This window comes from Monodelphis domestica, chromosome 2 (assembly GCF_027887165.1).
Source record: "Monodelphis domestica isolate mMonDom1 chromosome 2, mMonDom1.pri, whole genome shotgun sequence".
NCBI lineage: Eukaryota > Metazoa > Chordata > Mammalia > Didelphimorphia > Didelphidae > Monodelphis > Monodelphis domestica.
The window spans coordinates 66,347,574-66,362,546 of record NC_077228.1 but is presented as its reverse complement, the minus strand read 5'-3'; the positions used below and the strand labels follow the sequence as shown (position 1 = coordinate 66,362,546).

The window sequence follows — 14,973 nt, the reverse complement described above, 5'->3', positions numbered from 1 at the left end:
CTGCATGTTCAGAATTAAACAAGGAGAAAAGAACTAAATTGCATCAGTAAACCTATCTGGAACTTTCAATGACCCCAAGTTTATCTCTTAAACAAAAACATATTATAAATACCAGTATTTTTTGTTGATGCTGTTTTCATTTTTAAATCATTGAAAGGACAATGGAAATACAACTGGCACAAATGGGTTGCTGCACATTACCTATTACAAAGTGCATGTAAGAAGCAGTACAAGATATTGGCCAAGACATGCTGTTTACTCGTGAAAATTTTTAGTAAGATAGAGGCAAAATTCCCAAAAGAAAAAAAGATATGGATGCTTTGAGATCAATACCATTGGGAAATATGCCTATGGGTAAGATTACAGATCCAGTGAAATATATAAACTTTCCCAGATTGCTCTGCTGTCTATTCAGGTCAAATTCCTTTCCTAGAAACTAAGCTCTTTCTCTGAATAGGAGTTTTAATGGCTAACTTGAAATACATGATTTAATAAGAATTCTCATCATACAGAACTTACTAAGGAATATCAGCTTTTTAAACAGCTATTTTGAAAAGGCTTAATTCAGACACAACTCACTGATTTCTTATGATGACTGGTTCCTGCCCATAAATATTGAGTAAAGAATGTGTATGGCAAAGCTAAAAAGGTGCTATATCTTTGGGGGTTGGGAGCAAGTGGGAGCATTAAAATTAGGTTCTACTTTTACAAATGGAATCCTAAGACTTGGGTGTAAGAGAAAATTTTCCAATGGTTAAGAGTGATAATAATGACTCAAGTGACTGAATTATAGAATGATTGTAAATGATCAAGAGGGAAAAAAAAATATATATATATATGCGCTGAACTGACAAGATGATGCTGAGGTTCTTATACCATTCATTTAACTCTCAAAGCCAAATATTGCATAATGCCAAGGAATTCTGCTGCAGAGTGCTATGCTCTAGAAGAATACAAAAGCCCTATGCTCCATTCTCAGCTTTTTCAAGAATAGTGGATAACTTCAAATTGCCAGTATGTCAAATCTGGAGGGCTATTCGCGTTGCCCAAGAGGAAAACAGGTCTGAAAATAATAAAATGTGACTACTGATTAATTCTTATGTGTAAGTAAGATCTATTCCTATGTGGTAGAGAGTAAAAAGGAAAGATAGCTAATGTAAGGCACAAAGATGAATCATTCAGAGGTCTGGTCTACATTTCAAAAAACCTATGCTGTTTTAAAAGGTTAAGCTTGAAAATACATGTTTATTTTCATTACCATATTGGGAGAAATGGGTAGCTTCTCAATCACTTAACACTTTCTGCTTAACTGACTAAAAGAGATATAAAACTGTTATTTCCCAGGGGTTGAGAATGCTATGACAATTTTCAAAGGACCAAGTAAAGCAAACCCATTTCCTGAATGGCTGCTCTTGTTACTATGAAGTCCAACTAATTTTCCTAGCTAGTTTCCACTTACCATCTCCTTGCCCACCTTGCTTGTTACTGGCCCATGATTTGGCAACTGGAGGAACTTCAGGGGGAGCAGTAATTCCTGATTTTGGCTGTGCTGGTGGCACTTCTGGTGGTCTTTAAAAAAAAAGAATAGGAGGAGTGTGTGTGGGAGAGAGAAAACCTATTTTAGAAACAACGAAAACAAGTATTAGGTCATACATATTAACTAGAAATTTCCAAATGTAGCGTTAATTCCAAGTGGTAATGTCACCTTAATCCAAGAAATTACTTAGCACAGATCAATTACAGGAAATGCCTTAAATCCGTACCTTCTATTTTACCATGATCCCTACATAATAGCCACAAGGAGAAATATCACTTGCTATGTATCATCATTTTAAAGAAAACCATTTACTTTTTTTTTTAAACTCTTACCTTCTATAGGGAATAGGGGTTAAGTGACTTGCCCAGGGTCACACAGTTAAGTATCTGAGGTCATATTTGAACCTAGGGATCTCCCATCTCTAGGCCTGGCTCTCAATTCACTGAAGCACCCAGCTGCCCCTCACTGTTACTTTAAAATAGCTTAAGAGGGCATAAATAGTGTTAGCACATAATGATCATTCTCTCTAAGTTGTTAGCTAAGCAGTAATGGCATCAACTTATATGTGAAGGATAATACATTTACTATAATTCCATAAGATTTAATGTCCAAGTCTATTCAACAAGAATAAAGAAATGATATAATGCTAGGTTTAAGATGTAACAAAAGACCAAAGGAAAAAACGTAGTCCTGTGGTTCTTTTAAAAAAAGTACCACGATCTTGATCAATGATACATGTAAAACCCAGTGGGACTACACACTGGCTATGGAGGGGGCGGGGTAGGGGGAATGAATCATGCAACCATCAAAAAATACAAGAAAAAGTACCATGATTAACTCACAATTATTTTTTGAAACAATTAGTCTACTATGTCTAAGGAGCACAAAGCAATAATAGAAAAATAACCAAATTTACACTACAAGGCACCCTGAGATGCCAGAATCTGATAAAAACCTAAGGTTCAAAAATGAATCCAGGAAGACAGAAGTGTTCAATGTCATAGGCAATCAGAAAATCACTACCATTTAGCTTAATCATCTAATCAACTTAATTCAAAATACCAATAATATTTCTGTGCAAAAGAAAATTTATTTAATCTATTTTGAATTCAAAGGAATAAGCAAAAACCGTCAAAAAAAATGCCTGAGGTTTAAGAGCCCATGTTTCTTCCTAAAGCATGTACTACTATAACTTACTTTTCTTCTTCATGCTGTTCCTGCTTAGATGCCCACCCTGTACCATCTTTAGGCACAATGTTCACATTAGGATCATTGCCTTTGTTCTCTGCTTTGAGACTGGGGAGGTTGGCAGGTGGGGGCATACGCCGAGAAATAGCAACTTTTCCCAGACTCTGTAATCCATGACGGGCAGCAACTGTAAGATCAACAAAATTGGGTTAGCTCCAGCATTTCCCTTTTATTTGCTTTGCTCTTAGAATACTATTAAGAGAAATAACATTTAATTAAAAGTGCATGGAAATAATGTTGGATAAGCAGGGTTTTAAAACTACTAAAGATCATGATACTTCTTAAAAACCATTTTGAGAGGAGAGGTTTCTTCCTCCCTCCATCCCATGAATTAGTACAGTGCCTTGGCACACAATGTTTAATAAATGTATGTTGGGTCGCAATCACCTGACAATCTATTCCCAAATGATCAAATACCCATATCCAGATTATCATAAACTACTTGATTCCTATGACTTTCTCCTCTATCTTATTTCCCATACAGACATGAAATGGCCCAACACCCACAAGCATTACATTTCCATGTGCATGCACTCTGAAATGTCTTCATTGGATCATAATTCTTTATAAAACTTTTGTTACACATGACTTCTAACCCTGATATACATCCTTTGTCATGACCTCCATCCTGTTTTTTTCCTCCCTTCTCTATCTCTGTCCTTCAGTGAAAAATTTACAATCTATAATATTCTCTACCCTTAAGTCTCTTATCTCCCTGTCCCATGGCTAATGAAGTCCTGCCAAACCTAACCGTTGGATTTCTTAAATGATCTGTGATTTTTGCTCCTGGGGTGAAAAAATTCTCAGTATCATGTAAACTAGTTCCACTACAAATTTATATTACCTAACCTCAACTGAGCCCCCATTAGGGTGAAGAAACTGCTCTACATTTCCATAATTGACTTGCTATATTTGACACTTCACCAAATAGCTATTCCAAATCTCTTAATTCCCTCCTTTGGCTTCCCCCAATATCTCAGGATGTCACACTTCAATGTAAAAACTGAGTCCATATACTAAGACCTACATCTTATCCTCTCATTCCAAATCATCTTCTCCCACTACCTCTTCCTTTGCCCTGGTTCTCACATGAAAAGGTAGGCCGTTCTCATTGCTAAAGCAAACTGATATACTATATGCATCCTTGATCCTATTTCATCCTTTGTTCTCCAAAAGGTAACCCTCACTACCATCTTCACTCCATCTAATCTTCCATCTACCTAATATTTTTTTCCCATCTCTCTAAAAATAGATCCCCTCATTCTTAAGAAATCTCATATCATTCAACTGAAATTGTAAATTCCAAAGTCCAAGAAATTCTTAATTATTAATGGCCTTTTCTCAATCCTCATCTTTCTCAACTTCTCTGTATCCTTTGATATTGTGAAGTACTTTCCCCACTACGTATTCCTTCCTGTTAGGTTTTCATGATATTCTGTTCATGTTCCATCCTCTTTTCTGTCTGATCATTTTTTCTTCAAGTCTCCTTGCTGGATCTTCACTCAGGCCATGCCAACTAATCTTGGGTGTCCTACAAAGATCTAAGACCCCCACTGTGCATTTCCATTGGGTTGCTGGGTGGAAGGGCGGATGAAGTGACAAAATGTTGTCAGGAGCAGTGGAGAGGGGGAGGGGAACTCCACATGTCCAGAGAGAGCACTCTGCCTGCCATCTTTGGAACCCATGGCATAGGGTCACCATCAGTGTCTTGTAGTACATGTCCCTTTTTCTAGATAGACGGTGACTACCTTTGGAGACTCAAGAAGCATTTATTAAGCATCTACTATTATGTATCAGACATTGCCAAGATGTATAGGAAATATAAAGCCGAAACAGACCCTGTGCAAGCAACTCGCAGTATAATTGGAGAACATGAATACTTGTGTACAAAAAAGATCTAAAGTATAAAATGAAGTTAAATCTTAAGAGAAAGCACTAGCAAAAAGGAGAATTAGGAAAAGTTTCTTGCAGAAAGTATGATTTTAATTGAGACTTCAAGGAAATAAAGGAAAACGAGAGAGATCAAGAGGGAACACATTCCAGGCACAAAGGTGAGCCAATATCTTTGATCTGTACAACACATGGAGAAGAGGCAAGTGTAAGAGGACTGGGAGAGTCATTTTTTTTCTTTTTCTTTTAAAAAGCATGAGACATTCCTATTGAAAACACTAGAAAGTATAAGAGCCAACATCATCTGCAATGGGGATAAACTAGATGCATTCCCAATTAGATCAGGAGTGAAACAAGGATGCCCATTATCACTATTATTTAACATTGTACTAGAAACACTAGCAATAGCAATTAGAGAAGAAAAAGAAATTGAAGGTATTAAAATTGGCAGTGAGGAGATCAAGCTATCACTCTTTGCGGATGATATGATGGTCTACTTAAAGAATCCTAGAGAATCAACTAAAAAGCTAGTGGAAATAATCAACAACATTAGCAAAGTTGTAGGATACAAAATAAATCCACATAAGTCATCAGCATTTCTATATATCTCCAACACATCTCAGCAGCAAGAATTAGAAAGAGAAATTCCATTTAAAATCACCCAAGACAATATAAAATACTTAGGAATCTATCTGCCAAGACAAACACAGGAACTATATGAACACAACTACAAAACACTTTCCACACAATTAAAACTAGATCTAAACAATTGGCAAAACATTAACTGCTCATGGGTAGGATGAGCTAATATAATAAAAATGACCATCTTACCTAAACTCATCTATCTATTTAGTGCCATACTCATTGAATTTCCAAAAAACTTTTTTACTGAACTAGAAAAAATCATAACAAAGTTCATTTGGAAGAACAAAAGATCAAGGATATCCAGGGAAACAATGAAAAAATACGCAAAGGAAAGTGGCCTTGCAGTACCAGATCTCAAACTCTACTATAAAGCAGTGGTCATCAAAACAATATGGTACTGGCTAAGAGACAGAAAGGAGGATCAGTGGAATAGACTTGGGGTAAGTGACCTCAGTAAGACAGTCTATGACAAGCCCAAAGATCCCAGCTTTTGGGACAAAAATCCACTATTTGAGAAAAACTGCTGGAAAAATTGGAAGACAGTGTGGGAGAGATTAGGTTTGGATCAACACCTCACACCCTACACCCAGATAAATTCAGAATGGGTGAATGATGTGAACATAAAGAAGGAAACTATAAGTAAATTAGGTGAACCCAGAACAGTATACATGTCAGACCTTTGGGAAAAGAAAGACTTTAAAACCTCTAACAAAGGTCTAATTACTCAAATTTACAAAGAGCTAAATCAATTGTAAAAAAAAAAATAAGCCATTCTCCAATTGATAAATGGGCAAGGGACACAAATAGGCAATTCTCAGTTAAAGAAATCAAAACTATTAATAAGCACATGAAAAAGTGTTCTAAATCTTTTATAATCAGAGATGCAAATCAAAACAACTCTGAGGTATTACCTCACACCTAGCAGATTGGCTAACATGACAGCAAAGGAAAGTAATGAGTGCTGGAGGGGATGTGGCAAAGTTGGGACATTAATTCATTGCTGGTGGAGTTGTGAATTGATCCAATCATTCTGGAGGGCAATTTGTAACGATACCCAAAGGGCACTAAAAGACTGTCTGCCCTTTGATCCAGTCATTGCATTGCTGGATTTGTATCCCAAAGAGATAATAAGGAAAAAGACTTGTACAAGAATATTCATAGCTGCACTCTTTGTGGTGCTCAAAATTGGAAAATGAGGGGATGCCCTTCAATTGGGGAATGGCTGAACAAATTGTGGTATAACGGTGATGGAATACTATTGTGCAAAAAGGAATAATAAAGTGGAGGAATTCCACGGAGACCGGAACGACCTCCAGGAAGTGATGCAGAGCGAGAGGAGCAGAACCAGGAGAACACTGTACACAGAGACTGATACACTGTGGTACAATCGAATGTAATGGACTTCTCCATTAGTGGCAATGCAGTGATCCTGAACAACCCGGAAGGATCTACAAGAAAGAACACTATTCGCATTCAGAGGAAAAACTGTGGGAGTAAAAACAGGGAAGAAAAACAACTGCTTGATTACATGGGTCGAGGCGGATATGATTGGGGATATAGACCCTAAATGAACATCCTAGTGCAAACATCAACAGCATGGAAATAGGTTCTGATCAAGGACACATGTGATACCTGGGGGAATTGCGTGTCAGCTATGGGAAGGGCAGGGGGAGGGGAAGGAGGAATAGAATAAAAATTTTATAACCAAGGAATGTTTGAAAATGACCATACATACATACATACATACATACATACATACATACATACATACATACATACATACATAAAAGCTTAAGAATGTTATACTTCTTCATTTTTCCAAGGACTTTTTCTGGATGTAGAAATAATGTGGTTGTAGTTTTATTTTTTGCTATTAATGCTTTTCTAACATCAAACCATTCTTTTATCTCTGGTATAAATCTAATTTTGTCTTGAATGAAATCTTGAACAAATTTCTGTAGTCTATTTGGCATCATACTTAAAACTTTTAAATCAATATAATATTGGTCTACAGTTATTCCATGTCTTATCCTTTTCTATCCAGCTTGTAAAAATTATTATTATGGCTTTATTTCTTGATTTTTGAGAACAATTTGTGTAACTCTGGTACTAATTGTTCTTTAAAAATTTTAAATTCTCCTGTCAATCCATTAGGACAAGGTGTTTTTTTTTTTTAAATTTGATAAAGTGAATTCTATTTTTCTAAGACTGGATTATTCAAGATCTCAATTTGGTCTTTTGTAAGCATGGGTACTATTTTGAAAATTCTCAGTTTTGGTAGTTTGAAGATATGCAGAGTAGGTTCCAGTCATTCTCCCCCCCCCCCCCCCCTTTTGGTTTGGTTGTGATTTCACCTTGATCATTTGCTATTCTGTTAATTTTCTGCTTTCTTCTTTTAATCTGGATAGCAAAATATTTATCAAGTTTCTCTTTTCCAAAAAAGCAGCTTTTAGGTTTACACTTTCTATAGTCTTTTTACTTTTCAATTTACCTATTTTCTGTGTGCTTATTTGTTGGCCTTATATTTTTTTAAATGCATACTCAGTAATTTCCCTTTCTACTTTGCTGATGCATGCTGTGTTGGTGGTGTAGGTGTGCAATTTTTCTCCTGAAGATTTGGTTCATTCCAAAAGCTTTAGTATGCTGTCTTATTATCATCAACATTTTCTTTTACATTATTTCGGTCAATTCATTATTTGGGATTTCATTAAGTCTCCATTTGGGTTTGTGTCTTGATTGTGCTTACTGATGATTACTATTTTTTTTTTATTTTGTTATGGTCTATAAATTCTGTGTTTACTATTTCTGTTTTTACATCTATTTGTGGTATGTGTGCCTAAATGTGCTCTCAAGTTTTGCAGATGTTCCATATGGTGCTGAGCAATGTATATGCCATTTAGCAGCCCCATTTATAATATAAGTAAGTCTTTTTTGCTGTTCCCCCCACCCCCACCCAAGAAAGTTGGTCAATTCTATATTTTCCCTTTTTGCTATCTTAAATTTTCTCAAAACTAAGTGAGGGGCATGAAAATCTTATTACTATGACTTCTTGGAATTCAGTTAATTTTGTTCCCCTTCTTTTTAAAAATGTAGACTACAAGACATCTGGAACATATAAATTTAATGTTGCTATTGACTTGGCTTTCTGTGTTTCTTTTAGGCACTGTCGTTTCCTTATTTATCTCTAGGTTGTGAATTTATCTTTTTGCTTTCTCTGATAGCTTGACTCCAAATTTTGTCTTCTTAAATTCACCTAAAACATATTTTTTGTCAGACTTTCAGTTTTATTCTATGCATGTCACTATTTTCAAGGCATGCTTCTTACAAGTAAAAGATTGTGGAATTTGCTTATCAATCCAAATTGTAATTCTTTCCAATTTACACCAAATTTGTTTTTTTGTTGGATATTTTAATCCATGCACATTTAAAGATATGACAGGCTTAATGTTTCCTCCATGTCTCTAATATTGGCCACCACTCCCTTCAATTAGTTCTCCCCCCCCCGCCCGAAAGACAGTATTTTTTCTCTTCAGTTATTTTAGTTTAGATTATTTTAACGCAAACCTATTCTCAAAAGTTCTCTTCCTCTTTGACAAAGTACAGTATTAACTTACATTAAAAATCTTACAAAACATTGGCATAGATGGAAAGTATCCATCTAAATCCAAGCATCACATATAATGAGGATACACTAGCTTTCCAAATAAGTACAGACTGTAAAGCAAAGAAGCATAGCCTCCTGACTTTTATTTAATAATAGGTCTGGAAATGCTAGCAAATTGCCAATAAGAAGGAAGTTAAAGGCATAAAGACATGTAAAGATAAAGCTATCCTTTCTTAATGAAACCTAGAAAATCCTAGGAATAAGATACTAATGAAAGTGATTAATAGCTTCAATAAGGTTGTGGTTTATAAAATGACAATTTGAAATTAACAGCATTTCTATATAACAGGAAAACCTAAGAGGCAGTAATAGAAATACCATTCCAAGTAACTACAAAATATAAATATTTCAAGTTCTACTAAAGCACACAAAATACTTGCACAGATTTAACCACAGTGTTCTTTAAAGAAACAAATAACATATAATGTGCTTGGAGGAATATTTAATTTCTGTAAATAATCATAATAAAAATGCCAATAATATCAGTTAATTTAAGTTTTTATGCTATTCAACCATATTATCAATAAAGAAACTATAGAATTTGAGAGTCATTTGGGAAAAAAGAAAGGTATATAAAGGAAAATAATGAAACAAGGTAGGGTCAAAAATGATGAGTAAAAAGAAACAAGGAAAAATTTATATGAACTAATGCACAGTGAAGTAAAGAGAGCTAGCAAATAGTAACTACATGTAAAGGAAAAGATCACCTAAAAAAGTGAATGCTGCAAAATGACAAACTGGAATGTCTTCAAAGAGACTGAAGAAGACACCCTCGTCTTTCTAGAGATAGGAAGTTCACTAGCATGGTATACTGCACACATTTTCAGACTATTTTTTGCTGTATTCATCAGTTTTGTGGGAATTTATCTTTAAACATACATGTTGTATAGGATGGCTCTTTGGAAAAGACAAAACGGGATACTAGAGTATAGGTAATGTGAAAAAACTCAGACATCCCTTAAAAAATTAAGGGAAAAAAAAAGGATGACTTTTTGAAAAGGTAGGGCGGGACAGGTTATGAAGGTCTTTAAATTGCCAAGGAAGGTTAGATATCTGAACCAGGAGGCAAAGAAAGCCAGTACTGAATAGAGAAGTGATATGGTCAGACTAATCCTTTAAGGAAGATCTTTTAACAGTTACGTGGAGGCTAAACTGAAGTGGGAAAAGACTTGAGGCAGGGTGAGTCGAGTGATCATCAGTGTGTTTCAATAGTCCAGGCATGAAAGGATGAGAATCCACACCAGTATTGTGGCAAAATCAAAGGAGAGAAAAGTAGCCACTTAAGCAAGAAGTCAAAGACAATAAATACCTAGTCTATGTGGCAGTAAGAAGGTAAAGATTGTTGTTTCCTTGACAATAATTAAGAAGAGAGAAAGGTTGAGTGAGATGAAGGAAATATATATTCATTTTTTTCTTTTCTTAAAAAAAAAAAAAGCCTTTCATCTTAGAATTGATACTAGGTATCAGGTTTAAAGCAGAAGAGCAGTAAGGGGTAGAAAATGGGATTAAGTGATTTGCTCAGGGTCACAAACAGCTAGAAAGTTTCTAAGGCCAGAGTTGAACCCAGGATCTCCTGTCTCCAGGTGTGGTTTTCAATCCATTAATTTTCTGACATGGTGAATTTAAGATGTTTGTGGAACATCTAGTTTAAGATGTAAGACTAGAGGTCAGGAGAGAGGTTAAGGTTTTCTTTATAAGTAGATCTGAGAATCATTTACACAAAATTGATGAAAGTTGATATAGAACCTCATTAGCTTCTACTTAATTAAAACTTCAATGATTTCCTATTACTCCTACATATACAAGTTTAAATTTTTCTTTCTGGCTTTTAAAGCTCCACACACCCTAGTCCCTTCTTATCTTGGCAGTATCCTGCCTGACAATCCACTTGTAATGGCTTCCTTGCTTTTCCATACACATGACACTCTTACACTCTTCTCAAAGCCTTTGTAATGGCCTGACCCTATACCAGGAAATGTTCTCACCTTCACATCCCCACTGCAAGACTTTCCTTTCCCTGTCTTGGTCTGCCTGACCTTTAATTTATGTTTTATGATTCTTATTATAAATTATTTACATGCCTGATACTTTCTTTAAATGAATTTCAATGTCTCATCTGACATAATAGTGTCTCATCTGACATATAGAGAATGTAAGACTAAAGCAAACATAGGACAAATCATGTGTGTATACAAATGAGCATGCAACAGATTTAGCAATACAGAAATGTATAGCATGCGCGCGCGCACACACACACACGCGCACACACACACACACACACACACACACACACACACACACACACACACACACTTCACTTACCTGTAGTTTTCTGAGTTTCTAGTGATTTTCCCTTGTAAGTGTTAAATAGACTGAGTGTTGTGTACTTTGTTTTCCCATCCTTTGCTTTTGTGCTCTGGCCTGACTTCTCCGACATTTCGGTGGAAACTCATCGAGTCCAGAACCTCTTGCCTCACCCCTTAAAACCAATCTTCAATATATAAAAAGGGGAGAAAAATAAATTAGGCTGATAAATTCAAAAATAAGATTATGAGCCATAGTAAATAATATATTTATCAAGGTCACGATAAGGCATATGTCAAAGAAAAAATTCTATACGAGTAAAAACCTTCTTTAATGAGTATTTCCTCTAGTGAAACAGAAAGGAGTTTCTTTAAAGTCTGTGCAGAAAGCTAAAGACCAGGTTAGTTTTAAGATATAAAGTTGAACTTGATATTTCATAGGATGCCTCAAATGCAATAAATTTGAATTTTCATATTTTTAGCAAGAGTATTTTTGGATAGGTCTTGATGTCTGATAGTACTTGTGAAAATTTGAACAACTCTTCTTTTAAAAAAATTTCCCCCAATTTCATGTAAAAACCATTTTTAAGATTCATTTTGAAAAAATTTGATTCCAAATTCTCTGACTCCCTCTCTATCCCCTCCCCTTACTGAGAAATCTAGAAATAATTTGACATAGGTTATATATGTGCAGTCGAGCAAAACATATTTGCTTATTAATTATTTTGGTAACAACTCTTCTGGACCCGAGTTTGATTATCTGTAAAATAAGGAAGTTGGATTAGATGCTTTCTGATCTAAACCAAATTTATTTAAATCAAATAAATAAATTTTAAAAATACACTGTATAGCTTAATTGGCTAGTAACTATTAGTTATTAAAGCAATTTAGATGTTTTATGTGACTTGACTTTTCAATTCAATTCACCAAACATATTGTGTGCAAGAGACACTTGCACACACAATATTGTGGCCACTGAGATATAAATAAAATTCAAGTCCTTGTTTCTTCCTCCTTTAGAATGTATGTAAGCGCCTTAAGGAGAAGGGATTATTTCAATCATCATACTTTTATCTCTACTATCTTCAGCAGTGCCTGGCACATACTAGGAAATTAATAAATGTTTGTTGGGTTGGTCAATGATAATACTGTTAAATAGCACAAGACCTAAGCACATATCTCTGGCATGTGACAGTCTGGAGATGTACTCCCATGTTGGCATGATGATTATCTTCTATTCAATCACTTCTGAATCATCCTAACTGTATTTCTAACCCTATTTCTTCATCTTGTCCATAATAGTATCACTTTGTCAATGCTTAAAAAAAAAAATAGGTAGAGAGCACCTCAATGGATTCAGTCAGGCCTAGAGATAGAAGGTCCTGGTTTCAAATTTGGCCTCAGACACTTCCTAACTGAGCAAATCACTTAACTCCTACTGCCTAACCTTTATTGGTCTTGATTCTAAGACAGAAGAGTCTAGGTAAATGATAATCATAGCACTTCCCTTGGTTCTAGTTTCGTTTAAAAAACAGGCCACCACTTTCTTTTCACAAATTATCTCTTTAACAGTTCTAGAATTCTGCCAGAATTTGAAGTCAAATTCACCTCTAGTTTGTACGGTACCACCAATCTTTATTAGGGAAAATCAGACACATACTCTTCTGCAGGTCTATGCCACTGCTCCTGATCAATGATAAGACCCAAAAATCCCATCTACCTATTCTTTCAGTCACTTGCAATGTAGTTTATCAAGGGCAGCTAAGAGCTCTTACTATTTCCCCATTTATCTTGGTCACAATATACAATTATTTATATTTTACCCTTTCTTCTCTGGTCCTCACATTTTCTCTTGGAAGAGAAAAAAAAAAGCAAATAAAAGCTTAACAGGTTCATCTTCTCTCTAACTTTTGTTACAACCCTATCCCCTTCTCCCCTGCCACCATAGTTTAAAAAGAACAGAAATAACAAAAACCATTTTGTCAACCTATTATTCTCACCAATCTCAGCTCATTCTGGGATTTATTGTGTCTAAAGGATGATGTCTTAACACACATTTTTGTATCTGGCCTTTTTCCTGTCCACATATTTTAACAATCTTTCACTGTGCATCTTTGCCTTTTTATCAGACTTATTTTCTCCTTGTGGGGATTGTATGCATGCGCATACACATGCGTGCACAACTCATCTGCATGCACATAAGCCTTCAGAATTTTGGCAAAAAAAAGTTCCATCCCTTTTAGGCCAACATACCAGGGAGAACTAATCTATGGAAATTTCCTACTCAATAATTCTGAGCTCTGAAAGCTCCTCTGCCAAAAATCTAGAATACATGTCCACATGTGCCCAACTTCCTCTTCTATCACAAATTTAAGATGGAATTTTCTTGTTAATCTGATACCAATCTGGAATTCCCAAATTTTTTTTTTTACTCTAGGTTCTTCCTTACTGATGAAGATCAGATCTAAAAAAAAGCAGTTACCTTCATAATTTGAAAAATAACACCATTAAACCAAGTCAAGAACTTAATAGCTGTTCTGGTGTTGATAAGAGAAAAATCTAAGGTACACAGAATATAAATAATCTGAAAGAGGGAAGCTTCAGCACTATAACAGCACAGAAAAGGTCTTTTGAAAAATGGTGAGATTTGTGCTTAAGTGAAGGAAGCTAGGGAAATTAACAGGTGGAGGGGAATAAATAGAGTACTCCAGGTATGGGTACAGTAACTACAAAGACAAAGATATAAGAGATTGAAGAGATGGTGTGCCCTACCTAAGGTAGTAAGGAAGACTGGATTAATCTTATCTCTGAAAACATACTGGCTGTATGATCACTGACAAATCCTCACAGGCAATTGTCTAAATTTATAAATCACATAGTACTCAAATCTATAACAAGCCTGAGTTTTTAGACTCAGATAAAATCACAGGTGCCTTGCTTCCCATTCTATTCTATCCCTAGAGAAAAATGAATTGCTACACTCTCATAAACAAGACAGAGTAAGTAAAACCAATGTTCATCACTTGAAAAGGTAAAGGTAAAGGAAAAAATGTTTACTACTTTTTTACTATAATTACAATATCTGAAATTTCAGTTCATCTTTTAGCATAGCAGCTTTAGGAAATTCAACCATTAATGGCTATTGATGTCTGATAATTCTGAAAACTGAAAAAATCATTTAAGTGCTTATTAATGTGCAAAGCACTATATTAGATGCTGCAAGAGAAACAAAAAAATAAGTCAGTCACTGGTATCAAGAGTTCATAACTTAAGGTAAATAAGGTATGATGAAATCCTTTTTAAAAAGTGGGGGATATGCTTCACCCTAACCATGTTACTTTCTGGTTGGTGGAAGATCTAGAAAGGTTTCTTGAAAAGTAGTCCTTTGAAAGTGTTTTCAGGGGGAAGTTGGGTGGCTCAGTGGATTGAGAGCCAGGCCTAGAGATGGGAGGTTTTAGGTTCAAATCTAGCTGTGTGACCCTGGGCAAATCACTTAACCCCCATTGCCTAGCCCTTAGGGATCTTCTGGTAAGGGTTAAAAAAAAAAAAGTTTTCAGATAAAGTTTTGATAGTAAAGATCATGGCCCTGGGAGACTTTACTATATCAACACTAGGAAGAGCTGATCTGGCTGAAGAGTATTATCTTGTACCTTGCCTTCTCCCCAGAAATTACTTTGCATTATTTC

The 14,973-nt window shown here is 35.4% G+C and overlaps 1 protein-coding gene across 11 annotated transcripts in view; it reads right to left on the bottom strand.

Moving 5' to 3' along the window:
• Positions 1-14,973, bottom strand: part of LOC100020287 (protein PRRC2C) — a 96,597-nt gene that overhangs the window by 63,393 nt on the left and 18,231 nt on the right. For 10 of the 11 annotated variants that reach the window (XM_056815536.1, XM_056815546.1, XM_056815541.1 and 7 more), the window contains 3 exons: positions 11,307-11,475; positions 2,735-2,912; positions 1,460-1,569 (listed from right to left, as the gene is read on the bottom strand). In XM_056815536.1, coding sequence (XP_056671514.1) covers positions 1,460-1,569; positions 2,735-2,912; positions 11,307-11,421 — 403 coding nt within the window. In that variant the 5' untranslated portion in view covers positions 11,422-11,475. The remainder of the gene's footprint in view (positions 1-1,459; positions 1,570-2,734; positions 2,913-11,306; positions 11,476-14,973) is intronic. The other variant, XM_056815540.1, reaches the window with a different exon arrangement.